The 27,903-nt window shown below is 41.4% G+C and overlaps 1 protein-coding gene across 2 annotated transcripts in view; it reads left to right on the top strand.

The window, feature by feature from the left end:
* TRPC1 (transient receptor potential cation channel subfamily C member 1) overlaps positions 1–26,858 on the top strand; it is a 94,632-nt gene extending 67,774 nt beyond the window's left edge. For both annotated transcript variants that reach the window (XM_075861470.1, XM_075861471.1), the window contains 3 exons: positions 6,307–6,508; positions 17,108–17,302; positions 26,043–26,858. In XM_075861470.1, coding sequence (XP_075717585.1) covers positions 6,307–6,508; positions 17,108–17,302; positions 26,043–26,270 — 625 coding nt within the window. In that variant the 3' untranslated portion in view covers positions 26,271–26,858. The remainder of the gene's footprint in view (positions 1–6,306; positions 6,509–17,107; positions 17,303–26,042) is intronic.
* The last annotated feature ends 1,045 nt before the right edge of the window (positions 26,859–27,903 follow it).

Genomic DNA, 27,903 nt, shown 5'->3' with positions numbered 1-27,903 from the left:
AGATCACGCTGTGAATGACAGCACTTCTCTTTACAAAGCCCAGTTGGTAAAAAGGTAAAAAACGCCCAGTTGTCTAATAAGAAACTAATTAGCATAAATCTAAAATTGCTCATAACTGTTGTTATCTAAATGACAGCGCCAGTCAGATTATGTAGGAGATAGGGCATTTATAATCTGGTGACAGAGTCTCTTTAACCCTGAATGGACTGAAATAGTCTAAGAAGAGAAAGGAAAGATAGGGAAAAAGAGAACACTCGTTCCAAATACTTTGTGCTAAGTTTATGATTTAAAGGGAACCTGTCATGAACTATATGCTTCTCTCACTGAGGGCAGCAGAATGTAGTGACATAAATGCTTATTTCAACGGTCTGTTACTTGTTTGGTAAACTGACGTCGTTTTTCAGAACTTACATGTAGAGAAAGGGCACCGCCGGCAGGGGTAGGTCTGCGTAGTCATTAACTGCCGCTCCCTTTTTCCCCCATTCCGTGATTGACAGAATTCTCCCTATGCACAGTAATAGAGAGAAGTCTCTCAATCAGCAGATTGCATGTAAGTTCTGTGCATGTAAGTTCTGTGCATGTGTAAGTTCTGAAAAATGGCATCAGTTTAGCTTTAGTTTCCACCTAGCTGCTTGGTTTATTAGGGCATGTTCAGAAGGGCAGAATTTTTCCGCTGTAAATGTTGCTGCAAATTTGTGGCAATTACGCAACAAATCTGCAGCAACATTTGTACAATTGACAGGTAATGCAGACATTGCGGACATGCCACAGATTTCAGCCCTTGCAGTGCAAAGGCTGAAATCTGCAGTGAAAATCCGCTGCTGGCCATGCAGGCTGCGGAAATAAAATTCTGCACCACAGCCTAAATTCCGCACTGTTATTTTCCACATCGTCGGAATTAAGTTACCTAAAAAGGTATAGAAAACAATGGAAAAAAACGGCTGCTGCAGCTTTCCACTGCGGACTGTCCGCAGTGGAATTCAACAGCAATTGCGCCACGTCTGAACATGCCCTTATAAAAGAAAAGCTATCTGTTCTGCTCACCCCGATAATTATTTTTTTAATGTCCTTTTTTCCCCACATGCCTTAGATTGTATGGGGCACAGGAACAGACCTTTTTACTTAAAGAGAACCTTTCACCTGAACATACATGTGCAGCTGAGTGCACCATGTAGTGGGCAGGGCTGCACAAACCCTGTCTCACTATAAAAAAAAATCCTATTCTTCTCCATTATTTAGATATCGGTGCCGTTATATTTGGCACCCGATATGTAAATAACCCCCTGATTTGTCAATGGGGCGTGTAATTGGCAAGGGGGCGGGTAACATAGCTGTGACACAGTCCAATCAGCTACGGACAGTGTCACAGCAAGAGCTGGAGAGAGGAGAGAGTGTGCGCGTGCAGCTCCGCCGCCACTACGGAACAGAAGAGGAGAAAAATAATATGAATTCTTCTTCCTCTGTTCCGGGGCGGCAGTGTCAGAGCTGTGCGCGCATGCACGCACACGCTCTTTACAGCTTTCGGCATACAAGGACAAGACTGTGTGATCTCTCACGAGAGATCACGCATTATTGTTTGTCCTTATATGCCAAGAGCTGAAGAGAGGATGCGCGCACAGCTCCGACGCCGCTGCTGACGATACTCCGGCCGCCACGGAACAGAAGAAAAATTCACATTCTTCTCCTCTTCTTTTCCGTAGCGGCGGCACAGCTGCGCGTGCATATTTTCCACTCTCCAGTTCTAACTGTGACACTGTCCATAGCTGATTGGACGGTGTCACAGAGATGTTACACTCCCGCTTGACAACTACATGCCCCATTGACAGTTTAGGAGGTTATTTACATATTGGGCGCCAAATATAATGGCACCGATATCTAAATAACGGAGGAGAATAGGATTATTTTTTTTTATAGTGAGACAGGGTTTGTGCAGACGTGCCCATTACATGCTGCACTCAGCTGCAGATGTATGGGCAGGTGAAAGGTTCTCTTTTACTCTACTATAAATATTCATAGGGATATTGCTGTTCTAGTAAAAAAAATGTGGCTGTTGTGGGGTTGGCATGGCACTTATATGGAAATCAGATCATATATATGTGGGGTGTGACTTCTGCTGGCAGTCTGTTATAAGGAATTTTCTTATGGTTTAATAATACAGGGTGGGCCATTTATATGGATACACCTAAATAAAATGGGAATGGTTGGTGATATTAACTTCCTGTTTGTGGCACATTAGTATATGGGAGGGGGGAAACTTTTCAAGCTGGGTGTTGACCATGGCGGCCATTTTGAAGTCGGATATTTTGTATCCACCTTTAGTTTTTTCAATGGGAAGAGTGGGAGAAGAGGGTTGCATTGACAATCCAACACAATGGGCAGCACATTGAACACATCTTATAAGTGGTCAGAAACTTGTAAATAACTCATAAAAGAATAAAGTAACGTTAAAACCAAGCACACCATTGTTTTTCTTGTGAAATTCTCGATAAGTTTGATGTGTCACATGACCCTCTTCCCATTGAAAAACCTAAAGTTGGATACAAAATGGCCGACTTCAAAATGGCCGCCATGGTCAATATCCAGCTTGAAAAGTTTCCCCCCTCCCATATACTAATGTGCCACAAACAAGAAGTTAATATCACCAACCATTCCCATTTTATTTAGGTGTATCCATATAAATGGCCCACCCTGTATAGTTATTAAAGTACTTTCAGTAAAGGCTAATAGATTAAATAGTCCATTTAAAAGATTTATGATGTAGAAGGAGGCACAGCAAGTGCAATGCAATATTTGATGTGTTCAGGAAACATATTTTATGAAACATAAGCTTCCGCAATGCACTAATAAATGTTATCCACTTGTTTTTATATCCTCTGGGACTTAAAAAAGGGGGAGTTTTTATTACTATAAAAGCTACGGTAGCATTTACTTTACGAAATAAATGGTAGGATCACTTGTGAAGGTTCATAGATGTTACATGTGATATTAATAAAACTCCATAAACTAATATAAACGCGTGTGCCCCTTAGGCCAAATGCATAGGATGCGTATTTCATTTGGCAAATCCGAAGCGTAATACAGTGCCAGCAAAGTAAATGAAATTTCAAGAAATCTCATCCACATGTAGCAGATTTTTTCTGCACGTATTTTCTGCGTATTTTTAAATTTACTTAGATGTGATGGATAACAGGTGGATCCTGTGTGTCAGAGACACGCAGGACCCGCTGTCACTGAACCCATCAGTCCCGCGGATGTGACGGAAGCAGGATTTAGCACTAGATACAGCTGATCTGTATAGAGAACACAAAGCAGCTGTATCTAAAAAAGTCAAACACATTTTTTAGAGCTAAGGTGACCAAAAAACAACGATTTTGGCGCTTTAAATTCTTTATTTCTTACAGCGTTCACCTTGCGCAATAAATTACGTTTTACTTTATTCTGCGGGTCGGTACGATTACGGCGATACCATATGTGTATAGTTTTTTTTTAAGTTTTGCAGCGTTTGCACAATAAAATGACGTTTCTATAAAATAATTAATTTTCTGAGACACGCTATTCTGAGCCGTAACTTTTTAATTTTTTCGTCAAAAAAGCTGTGTGAGGTCTTGTTTTTTGCAGGACGGGTTGTAGTTTTTATTGGTACTATTTTGGGGTAAATGCAACTTTTTGATCACTTTTTATTCTATATCTTGGGAGTGCTGGTGGTGACCAAAAAATAGCAATGCTAACATAGTTTTCTGTTTATTTTGTTTGTGGCGTTCACCGTGTGGAAAAATTAACATTATAGTTTCATAGTTTGGGTCATTACGAACACGGTGATACCAAATATATGTACTTTTTTTTATCGTTTTCATTTTTTCCCTATAATAAATGACTTATTATAGGAAAACAAAAACTTATTTTTACACTTTTAGAAAACATTTTTATGAACTTTTTTTTACTTTTTACACTTAATTTTTTTGTTTGTTAACTTTTCTTTTACTTTTTACACTTTATTTTTTTTACCTGCATCTCAGATCGCTGCTAGAATACATTACACTACCTTGGTAGTGTAATGTATTCCAACTGTCAGTGTGACGTCACAGTCACTCTGACAGTTGGTCTACGAGGATCAAGCAGAGGCTGATCCTCACAGGCTGACATACATGGCAGACCCTGGGGCCGTTGTCTGGCCCCCGGGTGCCATCACAAGCATCAGCAGCCCCCACGATTGCATGGGGGCTGCTGATGTGCTACAAACCCCCTACATGCGGAGATCGCAATCGAGCCCCGCATGTAACGGGTTAATTGCCGAAATCAGCGGCGACGAGCCACTGATCGGCAACACTGGAGGATCAGCTGTCGGGGACAGCTGATCTCCAAGTTCCCGATGCACACCTTGTCGCCGAGAGTGTGCATCGGGAACGACACAGTGACTTCCTGTCACCCTGACAGGAAGCCTATCAGGACCAGCCGAAGGTTGGTCCTGATGGGCTTCCGTCCATGGCAGAAACGGAAGCCATTGTTTGGCTTCCGTTTGCCATACTAACTATCGGCAAACCCCGCGATTTCGGACCGGGGTCTGCCGATATGTTAGAAACCCCCAAAATTCTGCGATTTCAACCGATCGCCGAATTTAAGGGGTTAATTCACCGAAATCAGCGGCAAAGGACTGCTGGTCGGCGAGAGTGGAGTGTCAGCTGTCGATGACAGCTGACCTCCCGGTTCCCGGTGCACACTGTCGCCGACAGTGTGCACCGGGAAAAACTCAGTAACTGTACGTCGTTGTGCGGGAAGTAACCTCCCGCAACGACGTACAGTTACTTCCTCGTGCGGATAGGGGTTAATCACCCGTGCAACGTTTCAGTCCAACAGGGCCTTTTTCAAGCATGAGAAGTAAATAAGAGCCTAAAAACCCAATAGGATTTTGAAATGAGTTAGTCTTAGCCCATATTCTTATGGTGGACTGGGAGTACCTAATTTATAGAGATATTTGATAGCAGCAGTGCTTGCGCAGTTTACCTGCAGCTGCTGGTGGCAGGACTCGGAGTCACAGGCTTCACTCTGGACGGAGCTGGAAAGATGTTTGTACAATGCAATGACCGGTTTTATTATGGGGAGCTATGTTGCGACTATTCCAAGCTAAAGATGATATGCCAACAATAGGACATGCTTAAGAGATATGGTCTGAAGCCTATCACTCATATCATATTTTTTAGCACCCAATGATGTGCTGTCATTTAAAACATGTTGAAGCTTGGATACCTGATACTACTCTCTAATTTGGACCAAAACTAGCGCTGGAACACTTTGCTGAGGGGAAAATATTTCATACATTTAAATATCTGCATTGAAAATATGAAATTCCTTCCAAGCACTTTTTTAAAAACTTGCAATTGTGACATTTATTGGCCAGACATCTGGTGCTTTCTACACCTTTGTAGATAACTATTTTTCAACGATATGTTACATTACCCAACACTTCAGTTAAGAGGCTATGAGCGGCATATAAATCACATGCTTTACCTGCCAGGGCAGAAAAATTAACATATAAGTGAGATGTGAAACTAAGCTGGGTAGGAATATTATGGTAAACGCATGGTTAAAATCTACTTTCTGTTTGAATAAAATAACGAGATGTGTTGACCACTTAGAAACCCTCAATAAAATATAGATGAGATGGTATCTTACACCAGCTTAATCTTGTATTATGAATGTTAAAATGTTTGTTCACGATCATTGCCGAGTACACAAGGCAACGAGCAGCCGATGAACGAGCAAATGCGCTTTCATTACCTCATCACATCATTTATGTAGCAAGAAATATTATTATCGTTGTCGGCAGCAGATCCCCGTGTAAACAGGGAGATGTGCTGCCGACACAATGGAAATGTATGGGGACGAGCGATCGTACTAACGATCGCTCGTCCTCATACGTAACCAGTTATAGCTTCTTGTGGAAGGAGCACACAAGCGCCGATCAACGAGCTGTCTCGTTGATCGGCGCTCGTTTTTACGGCCCATATCGGGCTGTGTAATAGGACCTTAACCCTACTCCATCTTCAGTTAGAGAGTTATCACAATGCACTGGCAAACTTATTGCGTTAAATGCCCATTCCAGCTCTGCTACATTTTTTATATTATTTTCATTGTCAGAACCTGTGGCCCTCTCTCTCACCATTATATGTTTTGTATTAAATGTGAAATATTCAGGGTTCCACTAACAATGAGCTGAGCAAAGACGTGGTGTAAGGAGGAGGATGTTCATACATAGTTGCTGTGTAGGAGCCACTTTACCTCACAGTTATTTTCTCCTGTTTTCTCCAGGTTTATTGGAACTTGTTATGCTCTTTTCTGGTATATTTTCTCGCTGGCACATGTAGCTCTCTTTGTGACCAGATTTAACGTCAATGATGAACTTCAGTCTTTTGTGGGAGCATTAATTGTCGGCACATATAATGTGGTGGTTGTGATTGTACTAACCAAGCTCCTCGTGGCCATGCTGCACAAAAGTTTCCAACTCATAGCAGTAAGTTGTCTATATATTTTTATTCATTCAGTCCCAAATTTAGTTTATTGTTTTATGATATTAAGGCAAGTTGTTAAAATAATGTTGTTGAGCCTACATGTCTATATTGTAAATATGTAGTTGTAAAGTGATAAAGTTACATGAGTCATTGTACTTTTTTATTTCTACTGTTTGTAAAGGTTTAAATGTTATTAGCAGTGACAAATAAATGTAATGTAATCTCAGTTGTAATCGGCCTCTAGGGGCAAGTTTAATAACAGCCAAATATGTGGAAAATTTACTTTATAGCATTCAGTTATTAAAGAGTAATTAAAGTAACACTACATTACATGCTATCTATATCAATAATGTATCAGGGAAAGAGATGACCCCAGGATGCACTATGGGTAGAAGGCAAGTTGGGGGGGGGGGGGGGTTGAATGATCCTTTAGGTAATGATCTGCTAGGCAACCTTGGGTTCTGGCCTTCATATGGATATTACCTTGACACGTACCACTTACCTGAACATTATTGCAGAACAAGCACACCCTAACGGTATAACCTAATGGCAGTGGCCTCTTTTAGCAGGATAATGCGCCCTGCCACACTGGGTTGCAATGGTTTGAGGAACATGACAAAGTGGTCAATGTGTTGACTTGGCCTCCAAATTCGACAGATCTCAATTCAATCGAGCATCTGTGACAGGTGCTGAAAAAACAAGTCCAATCCACGGAGGTCTTACCTCGCAACTTACAGGACTTAAAGGATCTGCTGCTAACGTCTTGTTGCCACATACCACAGGACACCTTCAGAGGTCTTGTGAAGTCTATGCCTCGATGGGTCAGGGCTGAGTGGACCTACTCAATATTAGGCAGGTGGTTTTAATGTTATGGCTTAGGGCTCGCTGGCATCTGCATTCCGGGTTCAGATGTTCTGCTCCATCATATACCATACCATGTTCGACAGATACCAACGGCGCCCGATGCAACCCATTGACTATAATGGGTTCCATCAGGTCTCCGTCATGGTTTCTGTCATTTTGCCAGACATAATAGCGCAGCATGCTTTACTATTTTTCCAGGAAAAACAACTAAATATGTGACGGAAGCACCTAATGGAGCCTCCAACATAGATGTAAACAGGGCCTAAATGGTGTATATCTGCATATTGTACTTCCGGTATTATATGTGCAATTGTTTTTTGTAAAAGGATGATACATGTATAAATATAGAATTTTATAGAAGTGCTGAGGAAATACACTCTTGCTTTTTTTCTCTTTTATAATCGATTGTTTTCTAACATTTTTTGCAATTGTGCATGCGATTAAATACATATTTTTGATAGTTTTCACATTTTTGGATGAACTTATTTGACATGATCATTTTGGGATACTATAGTTCCTAATTAGAGATGAGCGAATCGATTTTAAATGAATCATATAGGGTCTAAATTTTCCAAAAGTTTCGGATTCGGCAAAATCCTAAACTTTTGGCATGCGCCGCGCACAAACAGTTAAATTAGTGGCCAACGACAGACATTTTACAGATTTGAAAAAGGAGAGAAGGAGAAGAGAAATATAATTTTTTTTTACATGCTCATCTAGTCTCCCGTACGTGGCCTTGGCAGCCTACTGAGATGACGTCATTTTTTTCCATGTAACCGATGCGATGCATCCGTGGCAGACTCCTGAGATGAAGTTGTTTTGGCCCATGTAACCGCTGCTGCTAATCAAAGGATGCAGCGGTCACATGGGACAAAACTAAGTCCCCGCAGGAGGGCATTAGGAACGTGTTGCAGGAGCGGTCACATGGCAAAAAAATGGCGTCATCTCAGGAGCCTGGCAGGGACGTGTCTCTACGGGAGACCAGTGGAGGTAAGAAAGGGAAATCGGGACACTTGCTATTCGCGGCTAATCTATTCGGACCAAATCTAATTGGACAGCCGATTCGATAGAATCTGCCCTGAAACTAATTGCGTGAACTTCGCTCATCTCTTTTCCTAATTCTTGATTTGGACCCTTGATTTTTTTTGGTAGATAGAATATATGATGTGTAGATATACTCTTTATAGGTTAATAGTTATAAAACATTCTTGGAAAGGGAAATTCCAGAGTACAGATTTAATATATTGCATTGTAAAATGTTAGCAGTTTGCACCTCTATTGGTTGGACTAAAGCATGAACAGTTTTAAGAAAAAAATGGTCAAAGAGATTTAAGTAGAAAGACACACTATCCCTTTAAAAAAGAAAAAGAAAAAAAAGGGGTATTTGGGAATATCTACAATATGTGCCTTTCAGAAACCTGAAATGGGGAGAATTGGAATAAAGAGACACTACGTTACAGTTGACATACCCTTTTCATTTTCTCTTTGCCTTTCTCTATCATGAATATTAGTAAATGTAACATAATTATATTTTTGAAATTCTCATTATTTTAGGGCCTGTTCACATCACCATTGTCTTTCCGTTGAGGGGTTCCGTCTGAGCTTTGCATCGGGTTAACCCCTTAACAGAAACCTTAGCTTCCGTTTGCATCACCATTGATCACAACAGTGGCGGAAACTTTGCTAAGGGTTTCCGTTTGTCACTCTTGTGACAGGGTTCCGTTGTTTTTCATAGAATCAATAGCGCAGTCGACAGTGCTATTGATTCCATCAAAACAACAGAACCCTGTCACAACGGTGACAAACGGAAACCCTTAGCAATGTATCCGTCAGCATTGAGATCAATGGTGATGCAAACGGAAGCTAAGGTTTCCATTTGCCTTTCTGTTGAGGGGTTGACCGGACGGAAAGTTCCTACACAATCCCTCAACGGAAAGACAACGCTGATGTGCACACAGCTGAAGGGTATGTTCACACGCAGTGTTTTCAGACGTAATTTGGGCGTTTTACGCCTCGAATTACGTCTGAAAAACGGCTCCATTACGCCTACAAACATCTGCCTATTGCTTGCAATGGGTTTTACGGTGTTCTGTTCCCACGAGGTGTAATTTTACACGACGCTGTCAAAATATGGCTCATTGCTCCACTCCTTTAATTTACTAACAAATACTTATTACAATGTTGCTGTGAATGTAACAGCAGCATAATAATACCTTAGCAATAATTTGACTGAATTCACATATTCTTTTCCTTTCTTATAATGAATTAATTGAGTTATAAAATAAAAGTTATGATTTATTTAGGGCAGACGGAGGGTTTGTGTGCCATTTTAGAATTTGTGAATATTGATTCTCATTAAAAGGTATCCACTCCACCTCTTACTTATGGGTGAATGATTAGTTAAATGATATTTGTAATTGTATAAAAAAATATACAAAGTGTTAATATTACTTAGGGTACTCTGATTTGTAACGCTTTTACAGTACACGACAAACATTTGTACAACTAAGGCCCCATTCACACGGCCGCAAATTCGGCCGTAATTACAGCCCGTAATTACGGCCCAATTCAGTTCTATTGGCCACGGACAAAGTTCCGTATGGCTACGGATGGCTGTCCGTGCTGTAAAACTGTGCCGGGAATTATGGAGCATGTCCGTTTTTTCGCGGGAACGGGGCCTGAAACGTAATAAATTTAGCAATTTCTCTTTATAAATAAGATATATTTACGTTCCTATTTGATGTAGTGTTCCAGAAACTCTACATCAGTTACCATTGAAACATATCAATACTAAACAAGAAAATATGTTTTTCTGGCAGTGCGACATGACCACATAATAGCTTAACTCTCTAACAGAAACTTAGTCCTGATTATCCTGCAGTCCAAAGATGGTCAACATCGGTGATAGCACCTCCAGTTAAGCCACCAGTTTGCAGAAATCAGTAAATTCATGTTGTGGCTTGGAGAAATATATGAAAAAGACAAACACCTCACAAGGACAGGGCGGACCACAGAAAAGTGGCACCTCCTCTGAAAGATAACGCTAATGGCGCTAAAGAAAGACAAAGATTATACCGCTGAGACGATTTTTAACGACAGTCCAGTGAAATGTCCTCACTTTTCCCCAGCCTTTATGCAGATAGGAAAAAACTAAATCCCAAGAAGTACAAGTTCCTCCTGGCACCTGTAGCTCTACAGGGGCTGAAAATGATCTCCAAGATTAGCCTCTCCAAATAGTTCCACAGGTTTAGGATTCGATACATCTAGGGATTTAAAAACAAAGTATAGTGCCACATTTTTTGGAATATATTTTCACTCCACGCAGTTTATTTCCATACTCACAGAAAAGCAAAAGTTTCAAGCATATCAGAAAGTCTAAAAACGCGGCACGCCAAACAGTATTAGCCCGACCCTGGGTTTCGCCCTTCCGGTTTCTTCCGGGGCTTGTAAGGCGTGTACCAAAATACAAAGTTAAATAGCCGCTCGTATGCAGTCTAATTGGCATTACCACATATAATATAAAATACATTCCCACATATAATACACAAATATAAAATATATGTGACAAATATATATATATAATGATCAGCACTTTCTCTCAAATATTTAAAAATCATCTTATATATATTTTCGAAAGTTTGTTTGAAGCCCGATTTTTCATTTGTTTAAAATGGATCACGTCATCGATGCCATGCCCGTAATCACAGCCCGTAATTACGGGCCCATAGACTTCTATTGGCCATGGGTACCTTTCCGTTTGCGTACGGGAAGGTGCCCGTGCCGTTGAAAAATACGGAACATGTCCTATTTCAGGACGTAATTACGGCACGGGCAGGCCCATACAAGTCTATGCGGCACCCGTAACTACGGGTGGCTACGTGTGTGCACCCGTAATTACAGGAGCATTGTTAGACGATGTCAGGGGATAGTCACTATCCAGGGTGCTGAAAGAGTTAACTGATCGGCAGTAACTCTTTCAGCACCCGGGACAGTGACTACCGCTGGAGTTAATAGTATTAAAAGTTAACTTACCTGCTTCTTCCTCCAGTTCGGCCTCCCAGGATGACGTTTCAGCCCATGTGACCACTACAGCCAATCACAGGCTGCAGCGGTCACATGGACTGCCGCGTCATCCAAGGAGGTCGGACTGGATGTCAAAAGAGGGACGCGTCACGAAGACAACGGCCGGGGTACGTATGAACTTCTTTTAATTTACTTATTTTACTTTCAATCACTGCAGAAACTCTGCCCGAAAGGGCTGCCCCTTCTCTCTATTCAGAACTGATAGAGAGAAGGGGCTGCCAATTAGTGCAGAGAAAACGGATCCGTAAATGCGGGTGAAATACTGGCGACACCGGACCCGTATTTACGGGCCCATAAATACTGGTGGAATACGGGTCGAATACGTGTGACCAAGGACCCGTATTTACGCCAGTATTTACGGGAGGAAAAAAATACGTTCGTGAGCATGAGGCCGAAGTTGCCTTTATTCCTCGCATTCCCCTCGCTCCAAATGATGTTCCTTTCGAGTTCAAGCGTTGAGTTCAGAGTGTGATGGAGGAGGAAGTTGATGGCTGTTGGAGATGTGATAGGCAGCTCTGCGTGTGTTGTGAGCGCCAAGTAGCAGGCATAAGGAGTCTGCTTGTTGTGTGAGGAAGAGCCAGAAGTAATCCTATAGTGACTACTGAACTTAAACATAGAGAGAGAGAGCTTAGGAATCTTTCAGTAGAAAGTCCAACTGTCACCTCAAACCATCAGCAGCCACATTTGCCCTCCCTGGGTTACCTCATTGTGGCAAAGAAATAAGCACCAGGTCACATTTAGAAGATTTTGAAGAAGTAACCATTTCTGTGTTGAGCTAGTCGAAAACCGTTTTTTTTCCCAAGTAAAGCAAGCTGTAGTATATATACAGTGCATTCGGAAAGTCTTCAGACCCTTTAAATGTTTTCACATTTTGTTATGTTGAGGCCTTGTGTTAAAATCCATAATTCTGCACTCAGTACCCCATAATGACAAAGTGAAACCAAAATGTTAGTAATCTTTGCTAATTTATTGAAAAGGAAAAACTAAAATATTGCATTGACATAATGTTAGAAAACATTCATCTCTTTGAGGCTGGGTTCACACGACCTATTTTCAGGCGTAAACGAGGCGTATTATGCCTCGTTTTACGTCTGAAAATAGGGCTACAATACGTCGGCAAACATCTGCCCATTCATTTGAATGGGTTTGCCGACGTACTGTGCAGACAACCTGTCATTTACACGTCGTCGTTTGTCAAACGACGACGCGTAAAAATACAGCCTCGTCAAAAGAAGTGCAGGGCAGACGTAATTTGAGCCGTTCTTCATTGAAGTCAATGAAGCACAGCTCAAAATTTACTGTCAGAGAAGCCTCGCAAAATGCGAGGAGGAGCTTTTACATCTGAAACGAGGCAGCTGTTTTCTCCTAAAAACAGTCTGTCTTTTCAGACGTAAAAGCCTGCTACCGTGTGCACATACCCTAAGATTGTCATGACTACTAGCCTAGCTTCCGGGTGGCTCTGGTTTGAGTTGCAGAGCCAATCTCATTTCTCTGTCTTCTTCCTATCAGATTCTAGGGTGGAGTATTTAAGTCTTGTCAGTTCTTTAATTTTTGCTTGTGAATTTCTTTGTGTATGCAAGTATCTGATCAAGCTTCTGGCTACTCCCTGTATCACCTGACTATTTGGATTCTTGGAACTGGACCTCGGCTTTGTCTTTAGATTTACCCTTTTGCTCACTGATTTGGACGGTTTTAACCTCTGCAACTCCTGGTATTCTTCTGCTATCTGATTTGGACTTACAGTCTCTCCTGGTTGTGTACTCTGTTTGCTGTTTACCCTCTGTCTGTCTGGTTTCCGTTCTGGTCTTGCCTGCATTGCACCCCTTGTCCAACACTGTATTTTGTTAATGCAACCTGGGTTCTATGCAGCCAAATCCAACCTGCCTTGCGGTGGGCTCTGGTGAAGACCATAGAGTATCCTTAGACTCTGCTGATCAGAGTAGTGACGGACTTGAGGTAGCGGATTACCTGCACGCTTTATCCAGACAGTCTCCAGCTGCCTTTGGGGAATCGCTTACAGAGCAATTCCATAACTTGCAGTCTGGGGAATTGCTCAACTAGTGATTCTAATACACATAAGTATTTAGATCCTTTACTCTGTTCTTAGTTAAAGCACCTTTTGTTAGCGATAACTACCTTCAGTATTCTTGGGCACGATGTCACAGGGTTTGCACACCTAGATTTGGGGATATTCTGTCATTCTTCTCTGCAGATCATCTCAAGCTCTGTCAGGTTGGATGGGGACTGTAACGTCCACAGCTGCGGACCTTCGCTCTTACCTGCCACCCGACGGCCGTGCCCATGGGCAAGTGAGTGCTGGGCGGCATCTCCCTCCTGAGAGGGCGCGCTCGCGTCCAGCCTTAAAGGGCCAGTGTACACACATGAGTAAGATCTGCTATTAGCCCATGATCACCCTGGACTATAAAAAGGGCTCTGCCCTTTCACTCATTGCCTAAGCGTTGTTTTTTTTACCCATGTTAGTTATAGAAAATGGTTCCTTAGTGTTATCCTGTTTTCCGTTGTTCCCATTCCCTTCTACCTGTATCCTGTATCCCATGCTATATCTGTTCCTGTGCCTTAACCTGTTGGAGTCGTGTTGTGCCACCGGTCACGCCTGCTGATATACACGTCTGCTGTCTACAAATTCATCTGTGCCGAGCCTCCATTACTGTCTGGACTATTTAAGGTACTATTGTACAAGGACTGTTTTTTTGGCCAGCTGCTACTCCGCTACGGCGGTGTGGCCTAGTAGGTCCACATACCCACGGATCGTGACAGGGACCATGGAGGACAACCATTTGTAGGTTTCTCCAAAGATGTTTGATTGGGTTCAAGTCAGGGCTCTGGCTGGGCCACTCAAGGATATTCACAGAGATGTCCCTAAGCCACTCCTGTGTTGTCTTGGCTGTGTGCTTAGAGTCATTTTCTTGTTGGAAGGTGAACCTTCGGCCCAGACTGAGGTCCAGAGCACTCTGGATCAAGTTTTCATTAAGAATATCTCTGTACTTTGCTCCATTCATCTTTCCCTCAACCCTGACCAGTCTCCCTGTCCAAGCTGCTGAAAAACACCCCCACAGCATGATGCTGCCACCACCATGCTTCACTGTAGGGATGGTATTAAGCAGGTGATGAGCTGTGCCTGGTTTCTTCTAGACATGATGCTTAGAATTGAGGCTAAAAAGTTAAATCTTGGTTTCATCAGACCACAGAATCTTGTTTCTCACAGTCTGAGAGTCCTTTAGGTGCTTTTTTTGCAAACTCCAGGCGGGCTTTCATGTGTCTTTTACCGAGGAGAGGATTCTTTCTGGCTACTCTGCCATAAATCCAAGATTGGTGGAGTGCTGCAGGGATGGTTGACCTTCTGGAAGTTTCTTCCAACTTCACACAGGATCTTTTGAGCTCAACCAGAGTGACCATTAAGTTCTTGGTCACCTCTCTTACCAAGGTCCTTCTCACCTGATTACTTAGTTTGGTGGAGCAGCCAGCTTTAGGAAGAGTCCTGGTTGTTCCAAACTTCTTCAATTTAAGAATTATGGAGACTACTATGTTCTTAGGAACTTTCAGTGCAGCAGACATTTTTTTGTACCCTTCTCCAGATCTGTGCCTCCACACAATCCGGTCTCTGAGCTCTACAGGCAGTTCTTTCCTCCTCATGGCTTGGTTTTTGCTCTCATATGCATTGTCAGCAGTGAGACCTTATACAGACAAGGGTGTGTCTTTCCATATCATGTCCAATCAAATTAATTTACCACAGGTGGACTCCAATCAAGGTGTAGACACATTTCAAAGATGATCTAGAGAAATGGGAGGCCCCCAGAGCTAAATTCCATGTGTCATAGTAAAGAGTCTGAATATTTATGCCCAGAGACGATGTAAAGAACTTTTGTGCTTGAAGGGCATTATGTTCTCGGAGTTCCTTGTTGATAGTCGTCATCTCCTATTGTTAATTAATGACAATTACAACTCAAACAGCCTCTTCCTTACACACCCAGCCATACAAGATGATATCAGCTCCACTCCTAAGAATAAATGCCCAGATCCTGGTGGATTACCTTCCTTCTACTATGATACCGTCAGAGATTTCCTACCCCCCTACATGCACAAATTATATAATGTGGGGAAACGCTATCCTCTTCCATGAACAGACCTTATCAGCTCAAATCTCTAATTCCTAAAGAAGACAAAGCATCTACATACTTAATCCTCAATGTGGACTTGATGCCGAGAAGGCTTTTGACTGGCTTAATGATCATTTGTCAAGAAACATTTGTTTTCCCCAAAAAATTATCTCTGCAATATTTGCAATGTATGAAAAATCCACGACCTGTGCCCTAGTTAATGATTTTCTTTCCACTCCAGCTCTAAGTCAAGAATTGCATTTCTCACCTCTTTTATTTGTTCTCACTATGGAGATACTAATCCCAAAAATTAGGCTAGATGAAAGAATCAAAGGAATTAAATGTGGAGGTATAGAGCTGCATATACGGACAATATTATTTTACTGTTGTCACAGCTTTACTAGCGGACTTTGGAAATGTCTCTTAATATGAGTAAATCACAAATATTTATTATCACTTTTCCAACACGCATCCAAACTTTACTCGCTTCCACCGCTCCCTTTAATTGTTCCGCCTCCTTTATATGTTTTTTTGGTATTAACATGTCTTGAAATTTATCTTACCTCTATATCTACAACGTCCAACCTCTATTAGAAAATGTCTTTCAGACATGGGGAGATTTAATAAAACTGGCGTTTCATACGCCAATCTTAAACGGTTCGCTGGAATGAGATGTGACACAAATGCAAACGCCTCTTAATAAATGTGTTGCATATTTCGGCTAGTCATGCGCCACAATTGTGGTGTAACAATTTCAGTCGCAGGGAGTGCGACCACCGCCCCATCCCTCTCCCCCTCCCCAATTGGACATAAAATAAAAAAAACTGTTATACTCATTTAACCGCTCTGCTTCTCCCCACTGTGAACCACTGCTACAAGTGTGTCTGCGATTTACAGTACGAGCAGGTAAGAAATTAAGGGGAAGCAGTGCTTGTACAATTGGCGCGGCCCCTTTAAAACAGCTGATTGTCAGAGGTGCTGGAAGTCGGACCCCCATTGATCGAGATATTGATGGCTTATACTGAGAATAGGCCATCAATTTCTTACGATTGGACGTTTAATAAATGTAAACATTGGGTGTATTCATTTTTGTAACTCTGAAATAGAACAAAGTTGCCTAATTTTTTTATTTTACAGATATTAATGACATAACTTTCTATGTTGTTCTTGGGTATATGTTTAAAATAGGCTGGTCATTAAGGGGTTAATACATTGCAATTGTGTTATCCTTCCGTGAATGTTAATGGTGGTCATTTAGAAATAGAAATATATATTTATATTCTCATTTATGCAGTGTACTATATCAGAGACCTTGGAGATGTTATTTCTGTTAACACTCAGTTGAAAGTATGTGCCCTTTGTTGCTTCTAATATTATTTTTGACAAAAGAACAGTCCCTTTGTTCAACAGTCAAGAGACTTCAAGGGTTGCAAGTCAGATGATCCAAGGTCACCCATCTGAACAGATAATCTTTGGTGTACTATTTACATCCCAACTTTTTCAGTGTCTGATCTCTTTGTACCTTTCACCTACTAGAACCATGAGGATAAAGAGTGGAAGTTTGCCAGGGCCAAGCTGTGGTTGAGTTATTTTGATGACAAATGCACGCTCCCTCCACCTTTCAACATTATCCCATCTCCGAAGACTATTTGCTATTTGTTTAACAGTTTGAGTAAGTGGATCTGTTCCCATACTCCAACAGGAAGGGTCAAGCGACAGAACAGTCTCAAGGTAAGAACGGTAATCTTTTGTCAAACTACCCAGACAGCAAAATATCAATTTAATACTCTAGTCTTTGAGTTTAAGCTTACCCTCCAAGAATTCTAGAAATATGAGTCATGGTGTTACAGCAGGCATGCAGCATGGAAAAAGCTTTCTCCAGGAATATTTTATCGGGTACAATAACATTAGTTTATTAAATCATTCTTGAGTTAGACAAAATTCTTCCTTACTTGTGTTTTCTTTTACCCACTAAAATTAGCTGAAATGTTTTTTTTTGTTTGTTTTTTTACTTACAATCAGGCTCTAAGTCAAGATAATAATAGAAATGTAAAAGCTATTCCAATACTTTTGAAATCCACACAGAACAATCTATGCTATTAGGGACAACAATGCTTGTCCCCCCCCCCCCCCCCCAAGGCACTGTGTAAGGATCAGAGTTTCCATCTGTATTCAAGTCAGCAAAAAAAAAAAACACATATGATGCATCTGTGACTTTTTTTGAAGCTGCAAGAGCTTGAGCAGATTATTAAGATCATCATCATCATTTTACAGGTCACAGTAAATGCAGCTAATGTGTTCATATCTCAGCTGTAGTTACAGATTACTCATCATCTATATAATTCATTATGGTTTTCCATTGTGTCCATAAAAAATGTTGAATGACCGTCATTTTTTGATAAGTTGTACAGCAAAGGTTGGTAACCCTAGTTGGGGACAGCTGCAAATTGGTACTCAAGAGTTGTCACATTCCATAACTAAGGATCTCCCAGTCTGAGAGAAAGACCAGGAAATGCTATGAGGTGTATGAACTGAGAATATAATGAAGAGCATCATGGTGCAGAAGTCTTAAAAAAGCAGCTAAGAATTTTATTTTAAACTGGCCTCTAATGTTCCATCAATGTATATATAACTTCTGTCTAGAATTGTCCTTTACGAATTTACTCCTTTGTGCCATCAATATCATGTTGAAAAAATAAAATAAAAATTGAAGCCTTTTTTTATTATTACTACTTTATGGTTTGAAATCTCATGGTTTATTACCCAAGGTCACAGCAAGTTTCAACTGTTAAAGAACTTCAGATAAAAGTCAATACTAAATACAGCTTATAATAAAGTAGTACTCAATAACATATTTCTGGCATTCCTCTTTAGTAGTGCAGTATTATTTTTTTGTTGTAATAATAGGAAAATATTAAAATAGTGTATACATATTCAGAACGGTAAGGATTTGATTTTAGATAACCAATTTAAGCACATAATGCAGTCGCGTCACATTATTATGACCACTTCTTACTTTTAACGTCGGCAGTCAAAGCCCATAAAGGAAGTGATGTGTCATGTGCTGACTTGGTGGGTATTTAAGGTCTGCGATAGGCTGTCTGAACACATATCACTCATTGTGGCCATGGGTAAAAGGGGCGATTTATCAGAGTTGCAAAAAGGGATGATTATTGGCTTTCGGGCCAAGGGTCGCAGTATTTCTCAAACAGCGCAGTTTGTGATCTGTTCACAAGCTGCTGTGGTGAAACTGTACTATGAGCGGACAAATGGCACCATTGGGAATAACCAATGTGGAAACTGCAGAGCACCACATGCCATTGATATGAGAGGTGAATGTCTGCTACGAAGGTGCGCGAGGGCAGAACGACACGCTACAGTGGAGCAGCTCACCGTGAAAATCAACCAGGGACTACCAGACGTGTGCCTAAAACAACAGTTTAGCGATCCCTGCTAAGTATGGTACTCCAAAGTAGACGGATGGTCACTGCTCCTATGCTAACAAAGGTGCATCGGAAAAAAGGCTTCAATTTGCACGGCAGTATCGGATTTGGACCCCTGATGCTTGGAAAAGGGTTGCCTTCTCCGATGAGTCACGTATTCTGCTTCATCGAACGAATGGACGTTGGCGTGTTAGGCGAGAAACATCAGAGAACAAACACCCTGCAACCATTGCTGGAAGAACACAAGCAGGTGGCAGCAGCATTATGGTCTGGGGAATTTTTTTTATGGCATTCTCTGTGCCCACTCATCCATGTGGGAGGCACTCTGAACTGATTTGGGCATGAATCCATCATTGCAGATCACGTCCACCCATACATGCTGTTTGTCTTCCCTGGGGCAGATGGAATCTTCCAGCAAGACAATGCGAAATGTCACACGGCTAGAAATGTCCGAACGTCGTTGGAAGAGCACGACCAAGTCTTTCAAGTACTTCCCTAGCCCCCTAATTCACCAGACTCAAACCCAATTGAGCATCTGTGGGACCACCCCGATCGTCTTGTTCGCTCTATGCATCCTCCCCTACACACCCTCCAGCAAATGTGGGATGCACTGCAGTCAGCATGGCTCCAGAAACCTGAGACAACCTACCAGCACCTTATTGTGTCACTCCCAGCCCGTCTAGCTGCTGTCCGTGCTGCATACGGCGGTTACTCAGGACCCAGATACAGTTGAAACCAATGCTGGAGCAAAGAGCAATCAGCTCACTGCTCCAGCATTTACTGTGTAATGACGACCGTGAGCGGCTCGGCGCAGACAGGCGCGAAGCATTGATGTCATCGTGCCTGTTCGCACCAAGCCACTCATATTACAGATGGAAGGAGCATTGGAATCTCCTCTACTTGTCGTGGGAACAGGGATAGTTGAGTTTTTCATTTATTATTTTTTAGTATGCACTATGGGGGCATTATACTGGGTATGGGCGTCAGACATGGGGGCATTATACTGTATGGAAGGAGCTATGGGGGCATTATACTGTATGGGGAAGCTATGGAGGCATTATACTATATGGGGGAAGCTGTGGGGGCATTATACTGTATGAGAGAATGAGGGAAGCTACGAGGCCTTATTCTGTATGGGACAGCTATGGGGCATACTGTATGGGGCAGCTATGGGGGCATTATACTGTATGGGGCAGCTATGGGGCATTATACTGTATGAGGGAAGCTATGGGGCATTATAGTCTATGGGGGAAGCTATTGGGGCATTATACTGTATGAGGGCAACTATGGGGGCATTGTACTGTAGAGTTAGCTATTGGGCAATATACTTTATAGGGCATTATACTGTATGAGGGCAGCTATGGGAGAATTATACTTTATGGGAGCAGCCAATTGGAAATTATACTGTATGTGGGCAGCTATGGGGGCATTATACTGTAAGAAGGCAGCTATAGGGGAATTATACTGTATAGGAGCATCTATGGGAGCATTATACTGTATGGGGCAGCTATGGGGGCATTATACTGTATGGGGGCATTATACTGAATGAGGGAAGCTATGGGGCATTATACTTTATTGGGGCAGCTATGGGGGCAATATACCATGTGGGGTCCGCTAAGGCATCATTATACTGTGCAGGGGCCACTATGGAAGCATTATACTGTGTGGGGAGGCACAATAGGGGCATTATTCTGCATGGAGGGCACTATAGGGGCATTATACTGTGTGGGGAGGCACTATAGGTGCATTATTCTGCGTGGGGGCACTATGGGGGCATTATACTGTTTGGGGACAGCTATAGGAGCAATATACTGTGTGAGGTCCACTAAGGGGTCATTATACTGTGTAGGGGCCACTATAGAAGCATATTTTGTGGGGGGCACTATAGGGGCATTATTCTATGTGGGGGCCACTATGGCAGCATTATACTGCGTAGGGAGGCACTATAGGGGCATTATTTTGCATGGGGGCACTATCGGGGCATTATACTGTGTGGGGAGGCACTTTACTGTGAATGGAGCTTACAGAAGTAGCTTAGCAGTTACAAAAACACTGTAGCTCGCTATACTATTGTCACGTTTGGTACATGGACCCACTGGGCCATACCACCTTGACGGTATGGCAGCTGGCCAACAGGACACAGGTCACAGTTTATAGTTTGTATAGGTGTACCTGTGGTAGCTCTGACAGTAGCAAGACAGGCTCGGCTGGGACTTAGGCAGCAGGCAGGCACCAGGCGTGGTGAAGCAGGACAGGCGTGGTACTCAGCGTAGCATGACTCCAACTCAATACGGCACTTGACCAGGATAGCACAGGATCCAGGTTACAGGTAGCAGGAACGGGAAACACTGGGAACTGGAAAACACTTAGCAGACCATTTGCGTAGACAGACTAGGGTAACGACAACAAAGCTCAGGCAAGGCAGGAAGGGGCTGGGCCCTTCTTATAGTCCTGGGTGCTCTGGGAGCAATCAGCTCAATCTCACACCTGTGTGCGCTTTGGCTCCTTAAGGTTGGACTGAGCTCGCGAGCGCACCCTGGTAGTCACTGTGGAACAGGACGGCCGCGTGTGCAGACATCTCTGGAGAGAAGGGCATCGACCGGATGGAAGGAGTTCGTGGTCAGCAACCACGGACGTTACAACTATGCAGCATAGCAAACTGCACTGTCTAAATAAGCCGGACCCTGCTGGATGTGCCTCTGCAAACATGTGTTGGGGGCCCACTGGGTTCGGGCCCACTCAGATGTTTTTCGCCCTCCCCCTGTGCTAAGCCCCTAGCTACGCCTCTCGTCATAATAATGTGACTCGTCTGTGTATAAACTTGCTATTTAGTTACATTGTACATTTTTAAATTGCTCTCAAACAGAGGTGACCACCTTCATAGAAAGGATGGAAGCATCACATGTGATGCCTAAGCTAACTTACACTTCATATCTCCAAACGTTATTTAAGCTTAGGCAGAACTTAAAAAAACCAAAAACCCCAACATTTTATATACAATTTAAAGTAGACAAATTACACTACATGGGTAAAAGAATGAGGACGCCCCTCCTAATTATTTATTTCAAGTGTTACTGACATGTCCATTGCAAACAGATGTATAACATCAAGCACACAGCAATGCAATCTCCTAAAATAAACATTGGTAGTAGTATGGATCCCACTGAAGATCTCAGTGACTTTAACTGTCATATGATGACACTTTTACTACATCAGTTTGTGAAATTTCTGATCTGCTAGATCCACCCCAGTCATCTGTAAATGCTGTTATTATGAAGTGGAAGCATCAAGAAGTAACTAGATCATGCAAACGCATAGAGCAGGGCCGTTGAGTGTTAGTGTGTGGCATTACTCACTACAAAGTTCCAAACGGCCTCTGGAAGTGACATCAGCAGAAGAACAGTGTCGCGGGAGCTTCATGAAATGGGCTTCCATGGTCGAACAGCTGCAAATAAGCCTAAGTTCACCATATGCAATGTCAAGCGTCAGCTGGAGTGGTGTAAAACACACCGCCACTGGACTCTGAAGCAGCGGAAACTTGTTTTCTGAAATGACGAATCACGTTTCACTATCTGGCAGTCTGATGGATGTATATGGGTTTGGTGGATGCCTGGCTGATTCCAGGAGGACATTACCTACTGAAAAGTCTATTGAACATTTGTTGGAGGATGGATAATGAGGCTGTTTTTCAGGGTTTGGAATAGGCCCCATATTTCCAGTAAAGGGTAATGTTAATGATACAGCATACAAGGACATTTTAGACAATTCTATGCCTCCAATTTTGTGGCAACAGTTTGGGGAAGACACTTTCCTGTTTTCAGAATGACTGTTTCACTTTGCACAAAGTGAGGTCCATAAAGATATGGTGTGACAAGTTTTGCGTGGAGGAACTTGAGTGGCCTATACAGAGACCGGACTTCAATCCCAATAAACACCTTTTGGATAAATTGAACGCTGATTGTGAGTCAGACCTTCTCATCCAACATCAGTGTCTGACCTCACAAATGCTATTTTGACTGAGTGGGCACATATTCCCATAGATACACTCCAAAATTTCTGTTTCGTCAGAGATTTCCGTCAGTCAACTAAGCTATTGATTCCGTCAAAACTACAGAACCCTTGCACAACGGAGACAAACAGAAACCATTTGCACCGGATCCGTCACCATGGAACAGGAAACCTATGGTTTCCGTTGGTTTCAGTCAAGGCTCCGTTCTGATGGAAAGCTCAGACGGAACGTCGAAATGGAGCCCTGACGCAGATGTGAACGAAGCCTTACATTTAAAGCAAGTAAACCACAATATTTGATCCAGTTTCACAATTCTAACATCAGAACACAACTTCTATATTCAGTAGCACTGCCAGAGGTGAGGGATTTGTTTTTTATTATGTTACATTTATTCCAGCACCAAGAAACTTTACGGAGCACAAGCTTTTTTGAAAATCCTTATTTATATCTACAGTACATATGCACCTGTATAATGCTACTTTTTAACTTTAGAAAGTGTATTACAAGATTAAAAACAGATATAGAACCAAAACACTATGGGAGTAATTTATTATGCATCTGTTCCAGTTTTCTTGTGTCACAAAGTCTATATTTTGCAACACTTGAATTTTTAAGCTGAATAAAAAAAAAACTCCAGCTCATAGCTGCCGTAGATTTATTAGCTGCCAGAAATGTACATCTCTTAATAAATTAGGCGCATTTTACTCCAGTGCTCTTTGTATTAGGAGTTTAGGACTGTTGTTGTACATCTTAATAAATTACCCCTATGGGAGCTGTATATCTGTATGCAGTGAGCTCCCCTGGTGGTGACTACAGGTGTCGTCATGGGCCTTATTGTACTTGTGTGTGCTGCTTCTATCATAGTTGCATCACTGTTTATACCATTGATCAAAGTTTACTAATGAAAGGTCAATCATTCCAAAATTGTCAACCTGTATGATGTGTTAACAAACAACGATAAGGTCTGTTTTTATGACAGAAAAACTTTTTAAATGTTAGATTGATATAAATGAGTCTGTATTCACAGTACAAGTTGTTCTTTTTTGTATGAATTACAGTAAAATATATAATTGCAATTTAGAAGAAAAAGTATAAAAAATAATGCTGCTAATTTGACAATAACATATGAACACAGCCTTATCATGGGGGTAATTTACAATAATTTACTATTGGCAGAAAGAATCAAAATTAGTTTCCCCATTATTTTTTTTTTGTCCTTTCATGATTTTCCCTAACTTGAAGATGTTTCAAATAGTAAAGTGGTGAAAATAGAGTTGGAATAATTGGCACCCGATAGAGCTCCAAGTTAGGCAGACCACACCATGGTACATGCATTAAAATATATTTTTTTAAAAATACAGCATTTTCATTGTAAAAAGGCTATAATGTACATGAAAGTATAGGAACACAAAGAAACTTTAGAAAATTTGGGTATGAGCATCATTACCTCAGGAGTCAGCTAGTAAATCCACAACATACGCACTCTTCCACTTCCATCATATGTCCCAGATTTCCACAAATTCTGAATTCTAAGGCTGGGTTCACACAACCTATTTTCAGACGTAATGGAGGCGTTTTACGCCTCGAATTACGTCTGAAAAAACGGCTCCAATACGACGGCAAACATCTGCCCATTACTTTCAATGGGCTTTACGATGTACTATGCCGACGGACCTGTCATTTTAAGCATCGCTGTCAAAAGATGGCGCGTAAAATTACAGCCTCGTCAAAAGAAGTACAGGACACTTCTTGGGACGTTATTTGGAGCCGTATTCTCATAGACTCCAATGAAAACAGCTCCAAAAACGTCCGTAAAAAACGCAGAGAAAACGCAGCGAAAAACGCTGTGAAAAATGCGAGTTGCTCAAAAAAGTCTGAAAATCCGGGGCTGTTTTCCCTTGAAAACAGCTCCGTTTTTTGAGAAGTTTTTGACTCTGCGTGTGAACATACCCTAACCTGTACATCAGATATACTAGTTAATAACAGGATTCTACTGAGCTTTTCTTTCATAGGATCCTAGTAAACAAGAAAACTACAGACCACAGATCAGAATCAAATGCAGGAAATAAATAGGGCCATTGATATCGTTTCACATTTCACAAGAAAATAAATTATTTATAAAAAAAATTAAACTCAATTTATCAAATAAACATATTTTCTGAAAGGGAACCTGTAATGTTAAACATACATAGTTACATAGTTACATAGTTAGTACGGCTGAAAAAAGACACATGTCCATCAAGTTCAACCAAGGGACGGGAAAAGGGAAGGAAAAATTTCTACACATCGGAGCTAATATTTTTTTGTTCTAGGAAATTATCTAAGCCTTTTTTAAAGCCATCTACTGTCCCTGCTGTGACCAGCTCCTGCGGTAGACTATTCCATAGATTCACCGTTCTCACAGTAAAGAAGCCTTGTCGCCTCTGCAGCTTGAACCTTTTTTTCTCCAGACGGAGGGAGTGCCCCCTTGTTTTTTGAGGGGGTTTTACAAGGAACAGGATTTCACCATATTTTTTGTATGTGCCATTAATATATTTATATAAGTTAATCATGTCCCCCCTTAGTCGTCTTTTTTCAAGGCTAAATAGGTTTAATTCTTTCAATCTTTCCTCATAACTTAAATTCTCCATGCCCCTTTCTGATCTACAAGGAACATGTTATAGTGAAGGAGATCCTGTGGGCAGTCTTACTAAATAATTAAAGCCGTCGCTCTTTGAGTGTGCACATAGCTATCAGTCACTGAGTAGGAAACCCAGAAACAGTGCCACTCTAGTCCAGAGGCTAGTTGTGGTATTGTAGCTTAGTCTCATGTGAATAGGTCTGAGTTGCAATACCAGACATAGCCTATGGATAAGAGTGGAGGTATTTCTGGAAGAAAGCAACCAGTTTCTCCAATTTCATACAGCCACTTTAACTTAAGAGATTGACTTTCTTCTGTTACTACCTATTTGAGGGTTTAAATTAAGCTGATTCATTTTGCTTAGACTTGTTCATGCTAATGGTTTCTTGGAAATTATAGGAATGGAAGAGTCTCAGGCAAAAGAGAGATGAAAACTACCAGAAGGTCATGTGTTGCCTTGTACATCGATACTTGACTTCATCGAGGCAGAAGATGCAAAGTACTGACAAAGCAACAGTGGAAAACCTAAATGAGCTCCGCCAGGACCTTTCTAAATTCCGGAATGAGATGAGAGACCTCCTTGGCTTCAGAACCTCGAAATATGCAATGTTCTACCCTAGGAATTAAGACTCTCATTATAGACCTGAACCTTTTTTGCCCACAATGCTGTTTGTGATGGTATTTACTGCATTTGTTTGCACCAGTATTTTATAGTCTCACCCTTAAAGTGTACATCTCATTATAGATTTATCTGTATTTTTTTCAAGAAAGCAGCAGGACAAATTTTTTGGGGCATTTTGTGAATGTTCTTTTTCTGTAATAGGTGTCCTGACTCTTCATAATGGAGTACCGATCCTTCACTACCCTCCACACCTTGTACAGATATGATCAATTGGAGCTATATACAAGTGTACACGGATTGAACTGCCAAGTGGCAGCAGCGGACTGTAGAATTTTTGTGTGCATAGCAGAAGAACATTGGTTGTTTAACCCCTTAATGACCAGGCCAATTTTTGTTTTTCCATTTTTGTTTTTTCCTCCCCACCCTCCAAAAGCCATAACTTTTTAATTTTTCCATCTACACAGCCATATGAGGGCTTGCTTTTTGCTGTAGTTTTTCATGGCACCATTAAATTTACTATATAATGTACTGGGAAACTGAAATACATTTCTATGTGCAGTGGAATGAGAAATAAAACAGTGACTCCTCTTTTTCTTCATGTTTATTTGGGTTTTGTTTTTACGGCACTCACCATGTGATAAAAACGACATGTTATCTTTATTCTATAGGTTGATAGAATTACGATGATGAGAATTTATATTGTTTTTTTGTGTTTTACCACTTTTACACAGAAAAACTATTTGTTAAAAAAAAATAAGTTTTGTGTCACTACATTCTGAAAGCTCTAACTTTTTTATATTTTTGTCAATTAAGTGGTATAAGGGCTTATTTTTTTGCAGAGTGAGCTGTAGTTGTTGTTGGTACCATTTTGGGATACATGTGAGTTTTTGATAAATTGTATTACATTTTTTTGGGGAGCTAAGGTGACCAAAAAACAACAATTCTGGCGGTTTTCATTTTTTCTTTTGTTTACAGCGGTTACCGTGCGGGTTAAGTAACGTTAAATTGTAATAGTTTGGACTTTTACAGATATGGCGATACCAGTTATGTTAATTTTTATTTTTCAACATGAATTTAGAAAAAACTTGGATATTCGTTTTTTTTTAACTTTTCCAATTTTTTGGGGATATTAGAAAAAAACAACATTATTTCTACTTATATTTTAATCTTTTTTCCAACTCCCCCTAGAAAACTTAAAACAGCGATCAGTTGATTCGATTGCACTATATATTGCAATACTAATGTATTGCAGTATATCGTGATTCTGACAAGTTTCCATTAAGGCCTGCCTTTGCCATGACAATCATCCGCACCCCATGTTCACGAGGGGGGGGGCAATGAGCTGTCGGAGGGGGCCGCCCCCTCTTTCTAAAGTCTTCGATTCTACCATTACTATTAACGGCCGACAACCGCTGAGTAAGTAGCGCCCTTAGCCCATGAGAGCGCTCCATACTTCCCTTTAACACTTGACACGTACATGTACGTGTGAAGAATGCACTCCAACAGACACCCAAAATCATACCCACCACCCCATTACCGAGCCCACATTAAAGCAGGTTATATGTATTTCCTCCATGTAACCTATAATTTGCTTTGTAGAAGAAAGTAATCAGCTTCTGTATACCATATTGTTAATAT

The sequence above is a fragment of the Rhinoderma darwinii genome, chromosome 4 (genome assembly GCF_050947455.1).
Source record: "Rhinoderma darwinii isolate aRhiDar2 chromosome 4, aRhiDar2.hap1, whole genome shotgun sequence".
Lineage (NCBI taxonomy): Eukaryota > Metazoa > Chordata > Amphibia > Anura > Rhinodermatidae > Rhinoderma > Rhinoderma darwinii.
This window is presented reverse-complemented; position numbering and strand designations above follow the sequence as displayed.